The following is a 20,471-nucleotide window of genomic DNA, read 5'->3' on the forward strand; positions in this document are numbered from 1 at the left end:
AGAGAAGACCCCACCCTGACAAGAAATCTGCCTGGCGGGGAGCGGCACTGGGGTCGCCGGAGGAGTTTGGAGCTCTCCGCACGGCTTTGCCTGCCGCCTGCATCCTTCTGACCTGCGCGCTTGCTCTCTGCCCATCAGCTCAAGCTGAGTGCACAACGGCGAGGCCTGTGACGGAGTCTGCCTGGGAGAATGGTGAGCCCCAGCCCGTTCGTCTTGTTTGTCCCCCTGCCTTGTGCCTCGTGCCCAGAGGCACCGGCTGCGGAGCAGGGGAGGCGGCGCACAGCCGGGCGAGGCGCGTGCCGCGGGCCCCCCTCGCCTGCAGGAGGGCCGGAGGAGGGCGGGAGGGCCAGTTCCTGGGCCCACGTGTCGGGCGGGAGGCGTGTTCCCTTCCCAAGCTCGGTGGCGTGTCGCACGTGAGCCTCCGCGAAAGTGTCCCTGGCCACCATTCCACCCTGATCCCGCGGGGTGGGGCGGGAAGAGGGGGTGTGACAACGAGCCTCGTGATGCGGGGTGGCGGGGGGTGGCGGCCCCATGAGGGACTTCCTCCACAGCACAACGCTGCTGACCAAGGCGGCCCGTGGGCCAAAGACCATCCGAGGGGCCCCAGTGGGCCTCGCCACGGTCACCCCGCCGGCCTTCTGCTCCCTCGGGAGCCGGCGCACCGCTGCGCTCCAGCAGGCTGCCCCACTGCGCCGCGCACACGCTCAGATGGGGCAGGCTGGGAAGGGCCAGCCGGCCTTCCAAGGAGCAGCGCCCGCAGGCTCCCGAGAACCCTGCGTCTTGTGGGAGGCTCTGTCCGGTTCGCTCGTTTCATGCACCTTCCTTTGAGCCTCAGACCGAGAGAAAGTGGGGCAGGTACATCTGAAGATGAAATTCTTCTGCGATGCTGTTGCTCCTGTGTGCCTTTAAGCCATCTCCAATTTGTGGCAGCCCAATGATGGATCACTGCCTTGTGGTGGCGAAGGGGCTTGCGTAGCTCAATGAAGCTGAGATATGCCATGCAGGGCCCCCCAAGACGGACAGGCCATAGCAGAGAGCTCTGACAAACCTGATCCACTGGAGAAGGAAATGGCAACCCACTCTGGTATCTTTGCCATGAAAACCCCATGGACAGTACCAAAAGGCAAAAAGGTATGACGCCGGAAGATGAGCCCCTCAGGTGGGAAGGTATCCAATATGCTCCTGGGGAAGAGCAGAGGGCTAGTACTAGTAGCGCCAGAAAGAATGAAGCGACTGGGTCAAAGCCGAAAGGACACTCAATTGCCGATGTATCTGGTGGTGAAAGGAGAGTCCAGTGCTGCAAAGATCTATACTCCATAGGAACCTGGGATGTAAGATCCATGAATCAAGGCAAGCTGGACGTGGTCAAACAAGTGATGACAAGACTGAACATCAACATCTTAGGAATCAGTGAACTAAAATGGACAGGAATGGGTGAATTTAATTCAGATGACCATCAGGTATGCTACTGCAGGCAAGAATTCCTCAGAAGAAATGGAGTAGCCTTCATAGTCAATAAAAGAGTAGGAAAAGCAGTCCTGGGATACAGTCTCCAAAATTACAGAATGATCTCAGTTCGAATCCAAGGCAAACCATTCAACATCAAAGGAGTCCAAGTCTCTGCCCCAACCACTGGTGCTGAAGAGGCTGAAGTTGACTGGTTCTATGAAGGCCTACAACACCTTCTAGAATTAACACCAAAAGATGATGTCCATATCATCATGGTGGATTGGAATGCTAAAGCAGGAAGCCAAAAGATGACTGGAATGACAGGAAAGTTTGGCCTGGGAGTACAAAATGAAGCAGGGCACAGGCTGGCAGAATTTTATCAAGAGAACACAATGGTCATAGCAAACACTCTTTTCCAACAACCCAAGAGACAATTCTACACATGGACATCACCAGACGGTCAACATAGAAATCAGATTGACTATGTGCTCTGCAGCCAAGGATGGAGACGCTCTGTACCATGGGTCCTCAAAGCCCCTTGAGATCAGCGGGAGAGGCCCTTCTCCGGGAACCTTCCGTGAAGGAAATTAGGAGGGTAGGTACTCGGAGGATGGCTTTCTCTGCGCTGGCGCCCAATCTATGGAATGCGCTCCCCAGAGAGGTCCGCCTGGCGCCGTTGTTATTTGTTTTTCGGTGCCAGGCAAAGACCTTTTTATTTAAACATCATTTTAATTGCTAATATTATTTGCTTATTTCATCTGGCCAGGGCGACTTATTTTATATTGTTAATTTGTTGTATGTATTATATTTTAATTTTATGTTGTGAGCCGCCCCGAGGCTTTGGCGAATGGGGCGGCATAGAAATGTTTTAATAAATCAAATAAATAAATAAATAAAGTACGGCCCATGGGCTGGATCCGGCCCGCCATGCCCATTTAATTGGCCCACCCCAGAGGTTTTGCACTCTCTGCGTGTACGTGTGCTGCTTGCTTGCGCAGAGATCAGTTTGGATTTGCTCAGAGAAAATGATCTCTTCGCGAGCAAGCCGGTGCCTTGCCTTGTGTGTGCACGGTGGCAGCTTGCTCACGGGGAGATCGTTTTGGACTCACTCAGAGAAAGCTATCTTCACTCGAGCAAGCGGCTGCCTCGCCCTGCCCCACGCAAGCGCACCCCCCCCCCCAGCTGGCACCGCCCTGGCAGCCTGCACCCACCGCCAGCGCCTTCCGACTGGCCCCCTGATGGAAAAGTTCGAGGACCCCTGCTCTGTACAGTCAGTACAAACCAGACCAGGAGCTGACTGTGGCTCAGATCATGAGCTTCTTGTTGCAAAATTTAGGCTTAAGTTGAAGAAAGTAGGGGAAAGCACTAGGCCACTCAGGTAGGAGTCTGAGCAACAACAAAGCTAGTGGAGGAGACAGTATTCCAGCTGAGCTATTCAGAGTACTTAGAGAGTTGACCGGGGTTCTCTCACGCCTGCTGGCCTCCATTTTAGAGACCTCGTAGAGAACAGGTGAAGTTCCAGAGGACTGGAGGGGGGCATCAGTGGTCCCAATTTTCCAAAAGGGTAGTGGAAGGGACATGGGGAATTACAGACCGGTTAGCCTTACGTCCATTGCAGGAAAAACAATGGAAAGGTTCATAATAGAGAGAGATCTAGTGATGCTAGATAGGGAAGGGAGGCTGGCAGCCACACAACACGGTTTCTGCAAAAGCAGGTCATGCCAGGCAAACCTTGTGGAATTCTACGACAAGGTTTCGAAATGGCTAGATGGAGGGGATGCAGTGGGTGTGGTTTACCTGGATTTCAGCAAGGCCTTTGACAAAGTGCCCCATGATATCCTGGTGGAGAAACTGAGGAGTTCTGGGATACACCAAAGCACTGTCCGATGGATTAGGGCATGGTTGACTGACCGAAAGCAGAGGGTAAGCATTAGTGGGGAATCATCGGGATGGCGGCCAGTGACAAGCGGGGTCCCCCAGGGCTCTGTCCTGGGGCCGATCCTGTTTAATCTTTTCATTAACGACATGGAAGAAGGGGTGAACAGTCTGCTGATCAAATTCGCAGACGACACTAAAACTGGAGCAGTGGCCACAACTGAGGAGCAGGTACTCCAGATCCAAAAGGATCTGGACAGACTATGGAAGTGGGCAGGAGACAACAGGATGGCGTTCAGTGTGGATAAGTGCAAGGTCTTGCACTTGGGGCACAGGAATGGGTGTCATAAGTACAGGTTAGGGGACAAGTGGCTGGAAAGCAGCACTTGTGAAAGGGACCTCTGGGTGCTGGTTGACTGCAGGCTAGATATGAGCCAGCCGTGTGATGCGGTGGTCAAGAGGGCGAACACCACCCTTGGTTGCATAGCAGAAGTGTGGCTTCTAGATCGAGAGAGGTATTACTACCACTCTACACGACTCTGGTGCACCCGCAATTGGAGTATTGTGTTCAGTTTTGGGCCCCTCATTACAGAAAGACTATAGCCAGGTTGGAGTCAGTGCAGCGTAGGGCCACAAGGTTGGTGGCCAGTTTGCAGGGGATGCCGTATGAGGCAAGACTGAGGGAACTGGGTCTCTTCAGCCTGGAGAAGAGGAGACTCAGAGGGGATATGTTGGCGACATACAGGTATGTGAGGGGGTGTCACATGGAGATGGGTAGAGACCTGTTCTCCCCTGCAGAGGAAGGCAGAACGTGCTCCAACGGAGCAAAGCTCAGGGAGCCAAGGTTCCATTTGGATGCCAGGAAGCACTTCCTGACAGTTAGGACCCCGAGGGTGTGGAATGGGCTTCCCCAGGAGGTCGTTGAGGCCCCATCGGTGCGGGTGTTCAAGGATGGGCTAGACGTCCACATGGTGGGCATGTCGTGAGCGGAGCCGTCTGGTGCCAGAGGTCAGACTAGATGGCCCGGGAGGCCACTTCTGACTCGCTCTGTTTCTATGTTTCTATTCAAAATCCTAAAAGACGATGCAGTAAAAGTGCTACACTCCATATGCCAGCAAATTTGGAAAACTCAGCAGTGGCCACAGGATTGGAAAAGGTCAGTTTACATTCCCATCCCAAAGAAGGGCAATGCCAAGGAATGTTCAAACTACCGCACCATTGCACTCATTTCACATGCTAGCAAAGTTATGCTCAAAACCCTACAAGCTAGGCTTCAGCAGTATGTGGACCGAGAACTACCAGAAGTACAGGCAGGATTTTGAAGAGGGAGAGGAACTAGAGATCAAATTGCCAACATACGCTGGATCATGGAGAAAGCTAGGGAGTTCCAGAAAAACATCTACTTCTGCTTCATTGACTATGCTAAAGCCTTTGATTGTGTGGATCACAGCAAATTGTGGCAAGTTCTTAAAGAGATGGGAGTTTGCCCTTGTTTGCCTTCCTGTTTGACCAGGGAACTCACAAAGCTGTCCCCAGCACCACGACTTTCTTCCCGTCAGCTTTCCTCATGCCCATGCACAGAAATCAGGAAAATGAGAGCCTGGATGCTCTTGGCCTTGGTCTCCAGTGAAACATTCTCTTTTCTACTTCCTTCCTTGCTGCCCTTCCAAGTCCCGTTCGAACTTCTGGGCTGCAGCCTCCCTTTGAAGGGAGGACTGAGCCAAGGCATGCAAGATCGTTCACAATTCAAATTTCTTCATTGTTGACTGTAAAGTTCTGTCATGCTTCCGTAGCCATGATGTTTGTTTGTTTAATGTTCAGCTGCAGTCCTGCTTTTGCACTCCCTCTTTCACTTTGATCTGGAGTCATCCCTGCGAGTAAGATGGCATCGTCTGCGTGTCCTCAATTATTGACATGTCTTTCAATTTCCCTCCTTCCTCGGATTCGAATCCAGCTTTTCTTATAATACGTTCCGCGAACAGATCGAACAAGGAAAAGTGCACCCACCCGTGTCTGATGCCTTTGCCTGTGTGGGACCCCTCGCTCTCTCCACAGGCTTTGCCCTCGCTGTGGCGCCTGTGGCCCGCGATCTCTTTCGGGACCACCCGTGGCTTCTCGTGATCCACACAGCCAGAGGCTTTGCTGCAGTCCGCAAAGCAGAGACCGCTCTTCTTCCGAAACGCTTCGGTGTCTGCGCGTCCAACCTGCCTTGCCTGGGGTTCTGAGTGCCCCTTCCTCTCCAGAATCCAGCTTGGATGCCCGGCGTCTCCTGCTCCAGGCAGGGGGAACCTCTTTGCTGCGGCACCGTGAATGTCGCTTTGCTCGCGCAGGAAGTTAGTGCAATGGCTGCTGCGCTCTTTTGCCTCTCCTTTCCCGGGACTGGAAAGGATACGGCTTGTTTCCACTCTGCGGGCCCGTTTTGTTTCTATATTTGTTGGCGACCTCGCGAGGGGATCTGGGTGGATTCAGTCTGCAGGAACGAGTGCCCTCCAGAATGGCCCGGCCGGCGCAGCTGCTCGGCTCTTGTAAATGCATGGTTGAGCTCCCTTTCTGGAGTCCTTCCATCTCCGATTTGGCCTTTCCTTCTCGTGCTTCGCAGGGCTCTCAGTGCAAGGAGGACTCGGAGTGGGTTGCCACTGATCTCCCTGCCCCGAGGGCCACAGAGTGCTTGAGCGTCCCTTCTGTTGTCGTTCTGCGAAGGATCCTCTCCCCCGCCCCCATTAGAGAGATCCATTCTCTTCTGCGGGTGTGCCCGTTCCCCCTGAAGAGGGGGTGCATCCAGCCCGGCGGGGCCCCCGCTTTGCCCGTTCCACCTTGGGGTCCCTGCAAGGACCCTGGCCCGGGGAGGGAGCCTGGCCTCCTGGCAGCATGGCCCTCGCCTTCTCTCACGCTCCCAGAGCCCCTCGCCACGTTCAGGTGTGTACCCAGAAGGGGCCTTCCTGAAATACTGGGTGAGACCCCATCGTTGGGCGTGACATTTTATGAGCTCAGTTATTTGTGCCATAATGTATGGACATTCTGGAGCTGTTGGCAATATGTTTGGCTTATGTTTATTGTGTGTGTCTTTGGGTGCACTTGTTGTGTTTTATGGGTCTATGAGATCCAATAATACGCTGATAGAACAAAGTGGCGCAGCAGGGAGAGGGCTGGTGCGCTGCAGTTCGGACGCATGTTTCACGAGCTGCGTCCTCCAGAGCAGTGGCGTGTGCCCTGGGCCGATGCTCGCCTTCTGTGTCTGCACGTCCACCTGGTGTGTTTGCGCAGCTTCATCTGCTTGCTGTGGTAAAGGCAGCTTGCCTGTAATCCGAAACGTGTTTGTGAACAAACTAGAGGGAGTGCAGGGAGAAGAGTCTCATCCCATCCATTTTATCTGCCTGGGAACTCACAGAAGTGTAGAGTTGGAAGGGGCCAGCAGGCCATCGGGTCCAACCCCCTCCTGGTGCAGGACGCTGGTTTGCACCACCCCACTCAGAGGGCTGCCCAGGTTCTTTCTGAATGCCTCCAGTGCGGGAGAGCCCCCCACCTCTCCAGGCGGCTGGTCCCACTGCCATATTGCCCTGACAGTGAGGAAGCTTTTCCTGATGTCCAGCCTGAACCTGGGTTGTTGCAACTTGACTTGATTACTCCGTGTCCTACACTCTGGTATCCGCAAGAAGAGATCTTGGCCCTCCTCTTTGTGGCAGCCTTTGAGGTCCTTAGAGAGGGATATCATACCTTCTCTTCTCAAGGCTGTTCTCTTCTCAGCCTTCTCTTCTCAAGGCTGAGCATGCCCAGTTCCCTCAGTCTCTCCTCACAGGGCAGTGCTTCCAAACCCTGGATTGTGGCCAAGGAGGAAATGAGTGGACATTTGAGGCAGCGGCTCCAGGATAATTAGGCGGTCCTGCTGTACTTGGGAGCCAGTTTGGGTTCCTCCCATTTCAAGGGCTCAGAAGTCTGGTTCCGGGGCCCCTCCTCCTCTGGCACATCCAAATCTGCCTGATCTTGGAACATGTGCCAAGAATAACTGCTCCTTTCACTCCCAACACCAAAGTTGGGATTCACCTGGAAGAGAAGCCCAGCAGCTGGCCAAAGGGAAGTGGCGCTCTTCCTTCTCTTCTGCTCCTCTTCCCTTCGACACTTAGCGTTGCAAGAGGAAATGGAAGGGCTGCAGGGCTGCTCTTGCTTGGAGTGGGACGTGGATCCGCAGCGCATGCTTGGAATGATGGCCTGGGCCAGCTGCACATTCAGGGCAGTCCTGTTTTAGGCCTGGTTTTGGAACGGAGGCTGCCTTGGTCGCCCTGTGGGATGACCTTTGCCAGGAGACAGATGGGGAGTGTGACCCTGTCGGCTCTCTTGGACCTCTCGGTGGCTTTCAGAAGACGCATCAACCATGGACATAGGCCAGCTGGACTGGGAGGAGGAGCAGGTTCTGCTTCCACCTGGCTGACTCCCGAAGGTGGTGCTGGGGGATTGTTGCTCTGTGCCTTGCAGCGCCACAGGGCTCCATGGGCTGAGGTGTCACCAATACGCAGCTGACATTCTGCTTTGCCTTCCTTTTCACCACAGCCAGGTGAGGCAGTGGCTGCCCTTAACTGTGCCTGGGCTCAGCAAAGGGCTGGATGCGGGCCAACACGCTAAGACTCAGTCCAGACCCAACAGAGACGCTGTTGGTGGGTGAACTCCCTGTCCAGTTGGGAAACCTTTGCCCTGTCCTGGACAGGACTGCGCTTCCCTTCAAGGACACGGCGTGCAGCTTGGGGGTGCCCTCCAACCCAGGATTTCCACTCGAGTTACAAGTGGCCCAGAGCACCTTAGGCTGATTCACCAACAGCAAACCGCTCTGAACTGGCAGAGCCGGCCAGTTATGCAGTCTCTGGCACCTCTCCTCTGGGTCCGGGTAGCACCAGAGCTGCTTTCGCGGGGCTGCCTTTGAAGACGGTCGGGAGACTTCAGCTGGCCCAGAACAGGGCTGCCTGGCTGAGAACAGGAACTGGAAAGTGCGCCCAGTCCTTCACCGGCTGCCAGGTGAAGTCCGGGCCCAAGTCAAAGTGCTGGCACTAATATGTAAAGCCCTAAAGGGCTTGGGGCCAGGTTACCTAAGGGAGCGCCTTTCTCGTATGTTTCTCCCTGGCCTTTAAGCTCTTCACCGGAGCTCCTTCTCAAGGAGCCATCACTAAAAGAAGGGCGGGGGTAGGAGAAGGGCCTTCTCAGTAGTTGCACCCCACCCACCTGTGGAAGGTGCTCCCCAGGGAGCTCCACCTGGCGCCATCCTTGGTCTTCTTCTGGCACCCAGTTAAAGACCTTTTATCCACAAGGCATCTTAATGACGAACCATTGCGAGGTTTTAATATCATTTTTATTGATGCTTGCTTATTGTTGATTGTTGTTAAGCTGCTACTGTGCTCTAATTGTAGTATTTGTGTTGCAGCCTTGTTGAGTTGCTGTCCCTTGCATCTGATTTCTATTGTTTCTGCTGGTTATGCACATTATTTATTCTGTTTTGTATTGAACGCTGCCCAGAGAGCCCGATGGGCGATGGGGGGGGGGGTAATCAATATAATAATAATGGGGGGAAGGAATCGTGCTGGAGGCTGTGGGGCGTGGAGGTGCTTCCCCCGCCCCCAGGAGACAGCAGGACCCAGCCGCCTGACTTTGCTTCCTCTCGAGAAAGCGTGATCTTGCGAGACCACCCCACCCACACACTGCCTTGCCAGGCCCCAAACTGGGGTTGGGCAGGTGGTTTCTCGCAGGCCTGTCCCACCGATTTTTCCCTCTCCTTACTCTTTGGTGACTAATGCTTGTTGCTTTTTTTCAGGAGGCGGGAATGGCGAAACCACACGGGCTTGGGTTGTAGTAGTGACAATTACATTTGGGCTTGTACTCGTTGCCCTTCTACTCGCTGTTTTTTGGAAAAAAAGAGGTACGAAGCATTATTAAGAACCGCAAGTTCTTTCGAAAAATTGTCCACGGAAACTGCATTGTGCTAAGAGGCTGTCTCTTCCTGCCCACCACATCCAGAAAGGAGAAGGGACTGGCCAGAACGGTGGCGGGAAGGGCGCTCCCGCCTTGCGCAGAAGGTGGGCTGCCGCAGGCACAGGTGGTCACACGCCGCCCGCCACTGCTCCCTCGCCCTCCCTCCCTCAGCTGCCCCTTTTGTCAGAATGGAGGGGGCAAGTTCCGCTGGCTCAGCCCTCCAGTTTTGCTCGCATTGGCCTTTCTGGTTGCCACTTCATGGAACTTTGATAGTTCCAGCAACACGTTTTGCAAAGCACTAAACCTGGATATGGAACAAGCGTGCTGGGCACAAGTGGGAGTCTCTGGAGTGTCAGACACGGAGGGGTCCCTGCCCCCACCACACTCGGTGGCCCTCCCCTTGCAGCCTCTGGCACCTGGTGGCCAGTCCCCAAGAAGGACCGCTGCCGTGGGCCAGGAGGGTGCCTGGCAGGCTCAGCCGAAGGCAGCATCGGATGTCCCGGGCCTGCTGAGCAAGCTCGCTCACTAAGGCCTTTGTCCTGCCTTGGGCCTCATTTGGGAAACTGGGCTGGGGGGGTGATCTCCAAGCATGACCTTCCGCTCGTCACTGCCCCGTTTTCCCCCTGCTTCTTCTGCCCCTCTCCTTGCCCCCCCCCCCAAAACACGCATAAGGAAAAAAGAACCAAGGCGGCACGAGGCGGGAGGTCATTGACCGAGAAGAAAGGAGGAGTCCGTGCGGGGGGCAGTGCTGCCTGGAGCATCCCGGGATCCAAGTGGGTTGCAGGCCTGCCATCTCCCTGAAGGCCGGGCTGGATGGAAAGATCACCAGACTGAAATCTCACCTGTGACTGAAAGAAGGCAGCTCCCACGTGGGAACAAACAGGACAGCCCAAGGGAGCCACAAAGAAATCATGCCAGGCGCCCGAAGTGCTGGGAAGGGAACTCCAGAACTTCGGGGCCCAGGGAGTTTCCCATGCATCCTCCCAGTGCTTGGAGGAGGAGGAGGAAGGAAAAGGAAAGGACCCCAGGCGAATGACTGGCTATGAAGGTGGGACTGGACTCTGGGAAGGTGGAGTGCTGCCCGGGGCGGGCCGTGCCGTGCCGTGCCTTGCAGGGGTTGGGAAGGGGCGCTCAAGCACAGCATGCAGCTTTTTATCGGGGGGGGGCTGGAAACTGAGTGCCACGGCGGGTGAACTTGGAGGCGACGACGGACGATGGCTTACGCACTGCACCACAGTGGAGCGCTCCAGCTGGGCCCCCAGACATCTTCACAGCACTGCAGGAAAGACGCCAGAACCTAGCAGCACGTGGGTTTCAGTGTCTCTGCAGGAACGCCCAGAAACGGGAAACCAGCGGGATGAACCTGGACTAGTAACACACGAAGGTGAATACGACTTGATGGCATCCCTGCAACTGGTGGGTCGCCTCCCATGAGTTGAGTACGGCGACAGAAGGAGATGGCGGAATATGGAAGGGAAGGGGCGGAGTTGCATTATAGGATAAAGAAATGCATCTCTGCACAGAATTACAGGACGCAGTTCAGTGCGGAGGGCCAGTGGATAGCAGAGGGGCTGAGTTCCTGCTTTGGCTCAGCCTTTTCCCAAAAGCAGGTCTGTGACCCCCTGGCAAAAATGAAGTACAGTCTGAAGGGTCAGGACTGCAGGTAGAGATCAATAAACAAATGTTCAAGGAGCAGCTCATTTCTTTGAATGAGTTCAGATCTGGAGGGCCTGATGAGCTGCATCCTAGAGGAAAAAAGGAACTAGTGGAAGAACTCTCGGAACTGCTCTCTGTCGTCTTTGAGAAATACTGGAGGACAGTGAAGTGCCAGAGGACTGCAGGGGGGCTCATGTTGCTCCCGCCTTCAAAAAGGAGGAAAGGAGGAACCTGGGAGCTGCAGATCAGTCAGTCTGACAACTTCCCTAGAAAAATTCTCAAGCAAATGCTAAAACAAACAGACTGCAAGCACCTTGAAGACCGTGCAGTAATTACTAGTGGCCAGCATGGATTTACCAAAAATAAATCCTGTTTGTCTAACTTAATCTCATTTTTTGACTGGGTAACCTCCCGAATGGACCAAGGGAACACTGTGGACATAATCTACCTAGAGTTTCGATGTAGTGCCCCAGGACATTCTGATACGCAAATTAGCAAAACATGGACTAGACAGAAAAGCTGTTGGGAGGATGCAAAACTGGCTGCCAAGGCAGACACACAGAGGTACCTAGCGGCGTGCCACAAGGCTCAGTCCTGGGCCCAGCGCGCTTCAACATCTTCATTAACGACCTGGATGCAGAGAACGCTGCTCGGATTTGCAGAAGGCACAGCTCACGCCCTGGGAGGCAGCACCAAGTTGGAGTGTGCTGGCCGGAGCTGGCAGCTCTGAGTCATGACTGCCCCATCACGGCCGGCGGTCAGAAGAGGAAGAGGGCTGCCCCACTCGGGAAGCCCACCGCTGGCCAGCAGCAGGGGCACATGCCAGTTCTCCACCTAGGAAAGAAGCCAAGGCAGTTGCAAGACAACACTGCAAGCAGGGCGTTTCTTGGAAGCGGCAAAAGAAGGCGAATGCTGTTTCGGGCCGCATTTATCGAAGGTCAGCTCCTGAAGCACGTGCGGTGCTGGTTCCCCTCTATTTGGCACTAGTTAGGCCCCATCTGGAGAACTGCGTTCCTTTCCGGGCACCACATTCAAGGAAGAGGCAGACCAATTGGAAGAAGTCCAGAGGAGGGCAACAAGGATGATCGGGCTGGACACAAAGATGTGTTTGGAGAGACTGAAACAGCTGGAGAGATTTAGCCCTGAGAAGATTGAAACATAGCGACAGAGACAGTCGGAAGGGGTCTCCCGGGCCATCTAGTCTGACCCCCGGCTCCAGCTGGCTCCGCTCATGAAATATTGAGCGCAGATTTGATAGCACTCTTCAAATACCGGAAAGGCTGTCGCACAGGGGAGGGCCAAGGTCTCTTCTCCATCATGCCAGAATGAAGTTGCAGGAAGCCACATTCCGGCTATCAGGAAAAATTCCCTAAGTGTTAGAACAGTCTGGCAATGAAACTAATGACCTAGGGAGGTTGTGGGCTCTCCCCACCAGAGGCACTCAAGCTTTCTGAGGACAGGAGCCTTGCCCTGAGCAGGGGGTTGGATCCGATGGCCTTCCAGCCCCTTCCGACTCTACTACTTGGTGATCCTGTGCCCATAAATGTTTCTCAAAAATGGATTTTAGTGCACAGACTGCACTCCTGATGAACACGGGAGCAGAAATGCGCCCTTTGCTGCCACGGTGACTGCGGGCTGCACACTACACACCAGAGGCTGAACAAGTGAGGGGCCTCGGGAGGAGGGTCCTGAAGGAAACGAGGCCACTTGCTCTGCAGGCTCTGGGGCGGTCGTTCAAGGCGCAAGGCAGAAGGCCGGGCCAGCCAGCCGTGCTGGGCCAGGCACGTCCCGCAGGCAGCCCGGGATTTCCACATCCTCCTGCTGACCCAGCCCATCACATGACGGGAGAACCCGTGGCTGGAGTCACACGGCCAGCATTCGGCTGAGCGGGGCAGCCCAGGAGGCAGCGGAGGCTTCCTCTTCTGCCCACCGCACCGTGACAGAGAGTCGCCGCCAGGGCCCGCTCCTGTGCTTTGCCCTGCTGCCCATGTGACCCTGCCACAAAGAGCTCTGCTCTTTGGACAGGCCATGGAAGCGGGCCGGGGACAACAGGATGGCATTCAGTGTGGATACATGCAGGGCACTTGGGGCACAGGGATGGGTGTCAGAAGTACAGGCTAGGGGACAAGTGGCTGGAGAGCAGCGCTTGCAAAAGGGACCTCGGGGTGCTGGTTGACTGCAGGCTGAACATGAGTCAGCCGTGTCATGCGGTGATCAAGAGGGCGAACACCACCCTTGGTTGCATAGCAGAAGTGTGGCTTCTAGATCGAGAGAGGTATTACTGCCACTCTGTACGACTCTGGTGCGCCCGAATTGGAGTATTGTGTTCACTTTTGGGCCCCTCATTACAGGAAGGATATAGCCAGGTTGGAGTCAGTGCAGCGTAGGGCCACAAGGATGGTGGCCGGTTTGCAGGGGATGCCGTATGCGGCGAGACTGAGGGAATTGGGACTTTTCAGCCTGGAGGAGACTCAGAGGGGATCTGTTGGCGACATACAGGTATGTGAGGGGATGTCACACGGAGGTGGGGAGAGACCTGTTCTCCCCTGCAGAGAAGGACAGGACGCACTCCCAATGGAGTGAAGCTCAGGGAACCAAGGTTCAGTTTAGATGCCAGGAAGTCCTTCCTGACAGGTAGGACCCCGAGGGCATGGAAGGGGCTTCCACAAGAGGTCACTGAGGCCCCACCAGTGAGGATGTTCAAAGATAGGCTGGACATGCTCATGGTACGCATTTTGTGAGTGGAGCTGGCTAGAGCTGGGGGGTCAGACTAGATGGCCCAGGAGGTCCCATCTGGCTCGCGCTGTTTCTCTGTTCCTATGCTTGCGGATTTCTGCTGAACAAGCTGCTGCCCAAAGATATATGACCGGTTTTTCCCGGTCATTCAGCAACCTCACAAAGGCTTGCAGCAAACACCAAGCGGTTGTGGGTCCATCATTGGTTGCATTTTTCCTGCTTCAAAAACAGCCTCAAAACAGTCTGTGTGAAAAGCGGAGAGGAAGTGAGAGTTGAGACACCCTTGCTCAGGCCTCGTTTTCTGTTTTGTTTCTGCTTCCCACAGGGTTCCTCCGGAAGCGGACGGGTTTTGCCACCCCCTCAGGTAACTACCCCCACTTCACTCGTCCCCCGCCCCGGGAGGGCAGAGAGGCCCCAAGCGCAGCCGGAACTGCAGAGTGGGGGCCTGCAGGCGAGGGTTACAGCCGCCAGTTCCTGAGTTCAAGGGATGGGGTGAGGTGGGGGGGGGCGCCACCAGAAGGGTGGGGTGTACCAAGGCAGAGGTTTATACAGTCACACCTGGTTGTGAGGGAGAAATGCACCAAGACGTTTTTCTTCCTCTCTCCCAATGCTGGAACCCAGCCGAGGTGCAGGATCCTGACAGAAAGACAAAGGAACGCACTCCGCCACCTGGCCGCCCGCTGCCCCCGAGTCCCCGCAGTGATGCCACCTCCTCTGGTGGCTGGAAAGGGGCACAGTCACGGCCTGCACGTCATGAGGGCCACCATGAGAGGGGGGTGCTGCCTCCATGCTGAGGCAGTTTGCGCCTCAGTACAAGTTTGGGGGGGGGGCGCTAAATGATGTTTGCAGGGGGTCTGCTATCTTCCCATCCTGCTTCTGGGCCGTCTGCTGCGTTGCTCTGCACGAGGCCATCGATCCGCTGTGTCCACTTTCAGTGTCACGGAAGAACTGAGAGGCAAGCGCTATGCATGCCTTTCCTGCTCTTCCACTGCAAAACCTCTGGGTCAGGGGTCTCGAACTCGCGGCCCGCGGGCCAATTGCCGGGACGGGTGGGGCACGGGCGAGGGGCCCTGTGGCCTTCAAAGTGCCAGCGGCGCCCGGGCCGGCCGCGGGATGAGTGGCCCACCACCACCGCGGTGGTGGAATACTTGATGCGGCCCAGCCTCACCCAGACTCTACTTCCAGCGGCCCCCAGGCCAGTTGAGTTTGAGACCCCTGCTCTAGGTGGTACTGAAGTGCGGCAGAATAGTGCAAACTCCTCTTCTCCCCACAGGACAAGTGGCATCTGCCCGGATTCTCTTTCTGGCAGACAACTAAAGGTTCAGGTCCCTGACCAGTCCCTTTGCATCCCAGGTTCTTCTGGGGCCAACACCCCACCTTCCCTTTATGGGATCCAGATGCCATTGTCTTCTACTCATGGCCTCCCGCCTTTTCCTACAGCTTCTTCCATCTCTTTCCTAACACAGAAAACCTGTTAAGGAGAAAAAGGTGGAGCAGCCATGTGATTTCTCCATTGCTGGGCCTCCCATCTGGAAGTGACCTGGCAGGGGAACTGGGGGGGGGGGGGGGGGGGGGGGGGGGTGAGGGCAGGGGGCTACTTGCCCCTTGCAGCTTTTGTTCTGAGTGTTGCAGGAGGTGCCCGCAGCACTCCATGAGAGTGAACCTGTTTGGGGGTTGAGGTGAGCCCATGGAGAGCACCTGTAATGCCCAGAATAAATGCTGCAGTGGATAAGCAGCCCCACTGACCTAGAGCTACCCCCTGCACCTCCCGTCCGGGCAGGACCAGGTCATGCAAGCCAGAGCTGCTTCTCAGATTCAGTCCTCTTCCATGGGGCATTTGGCAGTGGCCGCCACACACCCTTTTTTCTTCAGGCGTTGATCCCCCATCCACAGAGTGATTCAGCAGCACCATGATCAGTAGTTAAAATTGTCCCTGGTTACTTGGCAGGTGCCTGATGCTGCAGATCCGAGGAGGCTTCCACACCCTCCTCTTCCTCCCTCAGTGCCCTTCCGGGAGCTGGCTGCGAGTTCTTGTTGGCTTCTGGGCACAGGACGGTGTCGCACGCACGCACGCACGCTTGCACTCTTCCCAGGCCACTGCCCAGAGTGTGCCCCTCTTCTTCCTCCTCAGTGCCAAAGGCCCCCAGGCTCTGGGCGCGGAGTCCTGCTGGCAGCTGCCACTGTGCGGGGGGGGGGGGTCGTGCTGCCAGGCCACAGCGGGTGCACTGCTTTAGGTGCGCCTGGCACTTTGAGTGTTGCGAGCTAGTCCAGGCTCCAGTCACTGCTGAGCTGGCCCTGACTCAGTGGTGAGGCCGCACCCTAGCCTTCCTCTCGAGGGGCAGGTAAGGCGGGGGCAGAGGAGGCAGAAGCACGGTTGCCTTCGCCTCCCACTCCGGCCCTCCTCTCTCGTGGGCTCTGCCGCAGGAGGGGTGCGCTGAGCCCCCATGCAACCCCGCTCTGTGCACCCACCGCGCTTCTTCCAGCACTGGGCCTCGCTGGGGCGCCCGCTTGCGCTGAAACGCCCGGGGCACGGCAGGGCCGCACGGACGGCCCCGCAGCGAGGCACGGCCTCGCTGTGCTTCCGCGCCTGCCGGTGCGCCCGCCGACCTCGGGGCCTGCGCGGGCGCTTTCCTCCGCCGGCCGCGGGGAAACGGCTCGAGCGGCTCTGCGGGGGAGACGCGGCGCTGCGGAGGGGCCCTCCCTGAGGGCGGGAGCGGCGCTGCCGCCCCGCGTCGCCCCTGCCCGCGGCGGGCCCCGGGGCCACCCCTCGGCGGCCGCACGGAGGCCGCGGCAGGCCTCGCGCCTTTCGCCAGCCTCGCTTGGCGCCCCCGGTGCCCGCCCGCCGGCCCGCCCGCCGGCCGGGAGTCCGAGCGGCCCCGCGCTTGCGCCCCTCGCGGCGCCCGAGGCCCTCGCGCGGGGCAGCGGGGGGCGCCCTCGCCTTTCCCGGCCCGCGCTGGCCCCTGCGCCGGCGTGGCCGCTCTCCTCGCTGCAGCGCGGTGTCTTTTGTTCTGGTTTGTTTCTAGATTGTTGGTGTTTGTTTAGATTTTTTTAATTTTTTATATATAGTTTTGTAACAAAAAAGGGGAAAAAAGCGGGGGGGGGGGGCTGAGCCAAGCTCGCAAAGGCGGGCCAAGCTAGCAACCCTAAGCTGGTTGTTTTTCGATAAATGTGTTTCTCTCTGGATTGCATTTTTTTATGCTCACAAGTCTGTGGACTTTATAGTGCATTTTTAAGGTTTTAATCTTTGTAAACTGACAAGAAAACTGTGGCCATTGGGCAGAACAGACATGTGAGAAATGAAAATGATTTTCCACTGATAGCATTTTAGACTCTGCAGCAATGTTTTATATATTTTATATTGTCTTCCCATGCTGATTGTTGTAGCTTTGTATTGCATTTTTTTTTCTTTTAGCTTCAAGTAATGCACCAGGGAAATTTGTTATGAGGGATATTAAAAATGTAGTTGGTATATAAATAAACCTTTTTAAACCTTGCAGAGGCTGGGTGGGTGAGGGGAAAAGAAACTTCTCAAAAGAGGGGCTGAAACAGCTTGCCATCTGCTTCATTCCCTTTTGGAGAGATGCAGAAGTAGTTCTTGTTTGTGGTGGTTCTTTCATTATTGCCATAAAGCATCCACATGGCTTCCCCCTAATCTTTGGGATAAAATCTTGCAATTGTAAAACCACGAGGGACTAGTGCTAGCAATTAAATGATGAAACTGTGAATACAAAATATTTTCTGAGCAAAAATGAACGTGACCCTGGAATGTAAAGTCAGAAGAAAAAGCTGGCTCTCAGATCTGTTGTACAGAGAACAAGCAGTGGTGTAAAGATACAGTATTACTATAAAAATGGACTGTGCATTTCTGTGCAAAAGCCAGAAAAAGTTGCTTTCTGTTTAACATTGTGGCTGAAAGCTGTGAATCATACTACTTGATTACCGAAGCTGAAACTGACATGCTGACGAGAAGTACTTGCCCACAACCATCACTGTGAGAACAGACTATCTGTTCTCGCTATCTCGAAGCAGCTGGAAGTGAGAATTGCTGCTTGCTTGGGAGGTAGGATTCCCCCCTTCAGCCATGCACCATGCCTGGGTTCCTGGCTCAGGCCGAGGGCGGGAGACCTGTGGGTCTCCAGATGCTTTGGCACACAACACTCATCATCCTTCACCCAGAGCTAGGCTGGCTGAGGCTGCTGGGAATTGTCCCTGAAACCGCTGGAGGGCACAAGGGCCCAGCCTGGTTTGGTCCCTGACTGCCAGATGTGACTTCAGGTTGATTCATGTGGGAAGGGTGAAGCAGTCCTTCATTGTCCACACGGTCTGGCATGGCTCCCCCCGCTGTGTTTGGTGTGTTGTTTTCCCTTTTAATTTGAAATAAAAACGATTCAACTGCAAACTTGCTGATCTGCTCTTTCTGCTTCCATGTGCACTAATGTTTGCAAAGACCTTCTGCTTCGCCCTATTTTGTCCCCTGCATGTAGAACTGAGCCCTTTGATTCAGCTAACTGCCTTTTCTAATGAACAGCGTTCGCAACAATCAGTGTCGTCGTGCCTGATGCTACTTGTAGCCCAAAACTAACACCCTGACTTTGGCCTGACACTCCACGAGGGCTTCATCTGATGCAAATGCTGGCAGATGCCCCAGAATCCATGGTGGGGGGTGGGCACTTGTCCAAAAGGCAGAGGACACAAATCCAGGGACTGTCTCTCTTTGGGCAGTTCCCCATCATCGAAGGACGGAGTAATACGGGCAGCCAGATTTTGCATCCAAAAGAAATGGAATTTAGATGGCGACCGTCTGGGGGCCCTTTATGTGACTCACAGAAGAGCCACGACCCCTTATGGCGGGGGTCCTCAAACTTTTTCAATAGGGGGCCAGTTGAAAGGCTGCGGTAACCATTGCGTGGGCCAGTGAGGTGTCGGGTGTGCGCGAGGCGGTCTCGGGCGGGACCCCGAGGGCGTGGAATGGGCTTCCATGAGAGGTCGTTGAGGCCCCATCGGTGCGGGTGTTCAAGGATAGGCTGGACGTCCACATGGTGAGCATGCCGTGAGCGGAGCCGGCTGGTGCCGGAGGTCGGACTGGATGGCCCGGGAGGCCCCTTCTGACTCGCTCTGTTTCTATGTTTCTATCTCCCAGTGAGTACAAAACCATCTCTGAGCAAGCGAGCCGCCACCTCCCGGCCTGCACAGCAAGGGCACGCACGGGCAGCGAGCGGCAGCGCAGGCTGGATGGATGGCCGTGGTGGGCCAGATCCGTCCTGTGGGCCGTAGTTTGAGGACCCGTGCCTTGTGGTGTCATCTTCGTGATCGTAATAAGGGAGTCACTCAGTGGAACTGGGGCCCATTCCGTTGACATCCGTCGTTTTTCTTTGCAGAGCCCAAAGACGGCATGACTCTTTATGTCCAGGTTGAAAGCATTCCTGCGGTAAGTTCCAACGGATTGAATAAGCACTGCCCGGTCCTCCATGCCAGGAAATTGCTCTGCTCTGCTGGGGGTCTTTCACGGGGAATGGGTGCTGCAGGAGGGAGTATCAGAACGGAGCTGGGCCCCAGGAGGCCCTGGAAATGCCCAGCTTTGCAGATCTGTGTGCATGCAGATGAATGGGGTCTTCTGTAGGTCTGCTGGTCTTAATTATACACCCACGGACACACCCAGCTTTGCACTGCAACAGGAGTCGCCCGCTCCAGTTACCTGTTACTGGGAAAATCCCTCCCTCCTCACATGCCCGGCCAGGAGGATGGCCCTGAGCTCAGAGAGCACTTTGGGCGGTGCAGCGCCCCATCAGCGCCCTGCTCACCAACATTTCCCAGGGCTGCCGCTTCCCGTGCCCCAGCCCGGTTCTAAGCCAGCCTGGACCAGCCCACTGGCCCAGCTGGCTCCGCCTCGACAGCCCTTCCTTCAGGGCCCCCGGAAGGCCTTCTAGAGCTCGCCCCTTTGTCCTCGTGCACCTCCGTGCCAACCGGTTTTGGTCCTGTGGGGCTTTGCACACCCATCAGCCCTGTCAGCCCCTCCCCTGCAGCAAGCAGAGGTAGCTGTGACGCCTACACGGAAATGCACAAGACGAGCAATTCAGCCAGGCCACGGACAGCCCAGGAGTGCCGCACTGCGGGAGAAAACCTGATCACATGAAAATATCAATGGGGATTCCACCCCAGCCCCAAAAGCCCCAGCATGGGGGCCCTGCCATGCTTCTGGAAGACCTCATTCGGGGGCTGTGGGGTGGAACTGCAGGGCCAAGGGGAGAGAGCGCAGGTGCAGACGCGCAAACGGCACAGCTGAAAGACACGCTGAACTGGTGCAGTGAAGCAGTGCAAGCTGCAGGCAGGGCTGGTCTCTCGGCTGTTTTGCTCTGCTAAAAAAACCTGCTAACTTTAATCTTACAAAAATCACACCTTTAGAAATACCTCACACCCTTAAAGCCAAAAATACACAGCTTATCGACTTTAATTTTCCTTTCTTATAAGCAAGCTTTTGAAAACATACCTGTCATGACACATTTTAGTCACCAAAATTCAAAGAATAAGCACTCAGCCACGGAGATGTGAGAAGTGCCAGCGCTGCAGCTGTCCTGGTACCAGCTCTAATTCTTTTGCTTTGCCCCAGCATTGCCAGTGCCAGTCTGTGTCTGCTGAAGCACACCGGCTGCCTTCTCTTCTGCTTGCGATGAGCAGAGCTGGTGTTTTGATTGGTTTTTGCATGCCATCCTGATTTGCACAAGGATGATGGGTTGTTCAAAAAGTTTAACCAAGTGAAGGAATATTTAGAGGCTAGGTTATATCTAGGTCGTCTATTTGCATGT

General features: G+C 55.6%; 1 protein-coding gene across 1 annotated transcript in view; it reads left to right on the top strand.

Moving 5' to 3' along the window:
* Positions 1–20,471, top strand: part of LOC123032868 (SLAM family member 5-like) — a 38,090-nt gene that overhangs the window by 14,271 nt on the left and 3,348 nt on the right. The window contains exons 7-10 of the mRNA XM_044449047.1: positions 139–192; positions 9,119–9,223; positions 13,994–14,032; positions 19,047–19,096. Of these exons, the coding sequence (XP_044304982.1) occupies positions 139–192; positions 9,119–9,223; positions 13,994–14,032; positions 19,047–19,096 (248 nt within the window). The remainder of the gene's footprint in view (positions 1–138; positions 193–9,118; positions 9,224–13,993; positions 14,033–19,046; positions 19,097–20,471) is intronic.

The sequence above is a fragment of the Varanus komodoensis genome, unplaced genomic scaffold (assembly GCF_004798865.1).
Source record: "Varanus komodoensis strain SLA01 unplaced genomic scaffold, ASM479886v1 scaffold57, whole genome shotgun sequence".
Lineage (NCBI taxonomy): Eukaryota > Metazoa > Chordata > Lepidosauria > Squamata > Varanidae > Varanus > Varanus komodoensis.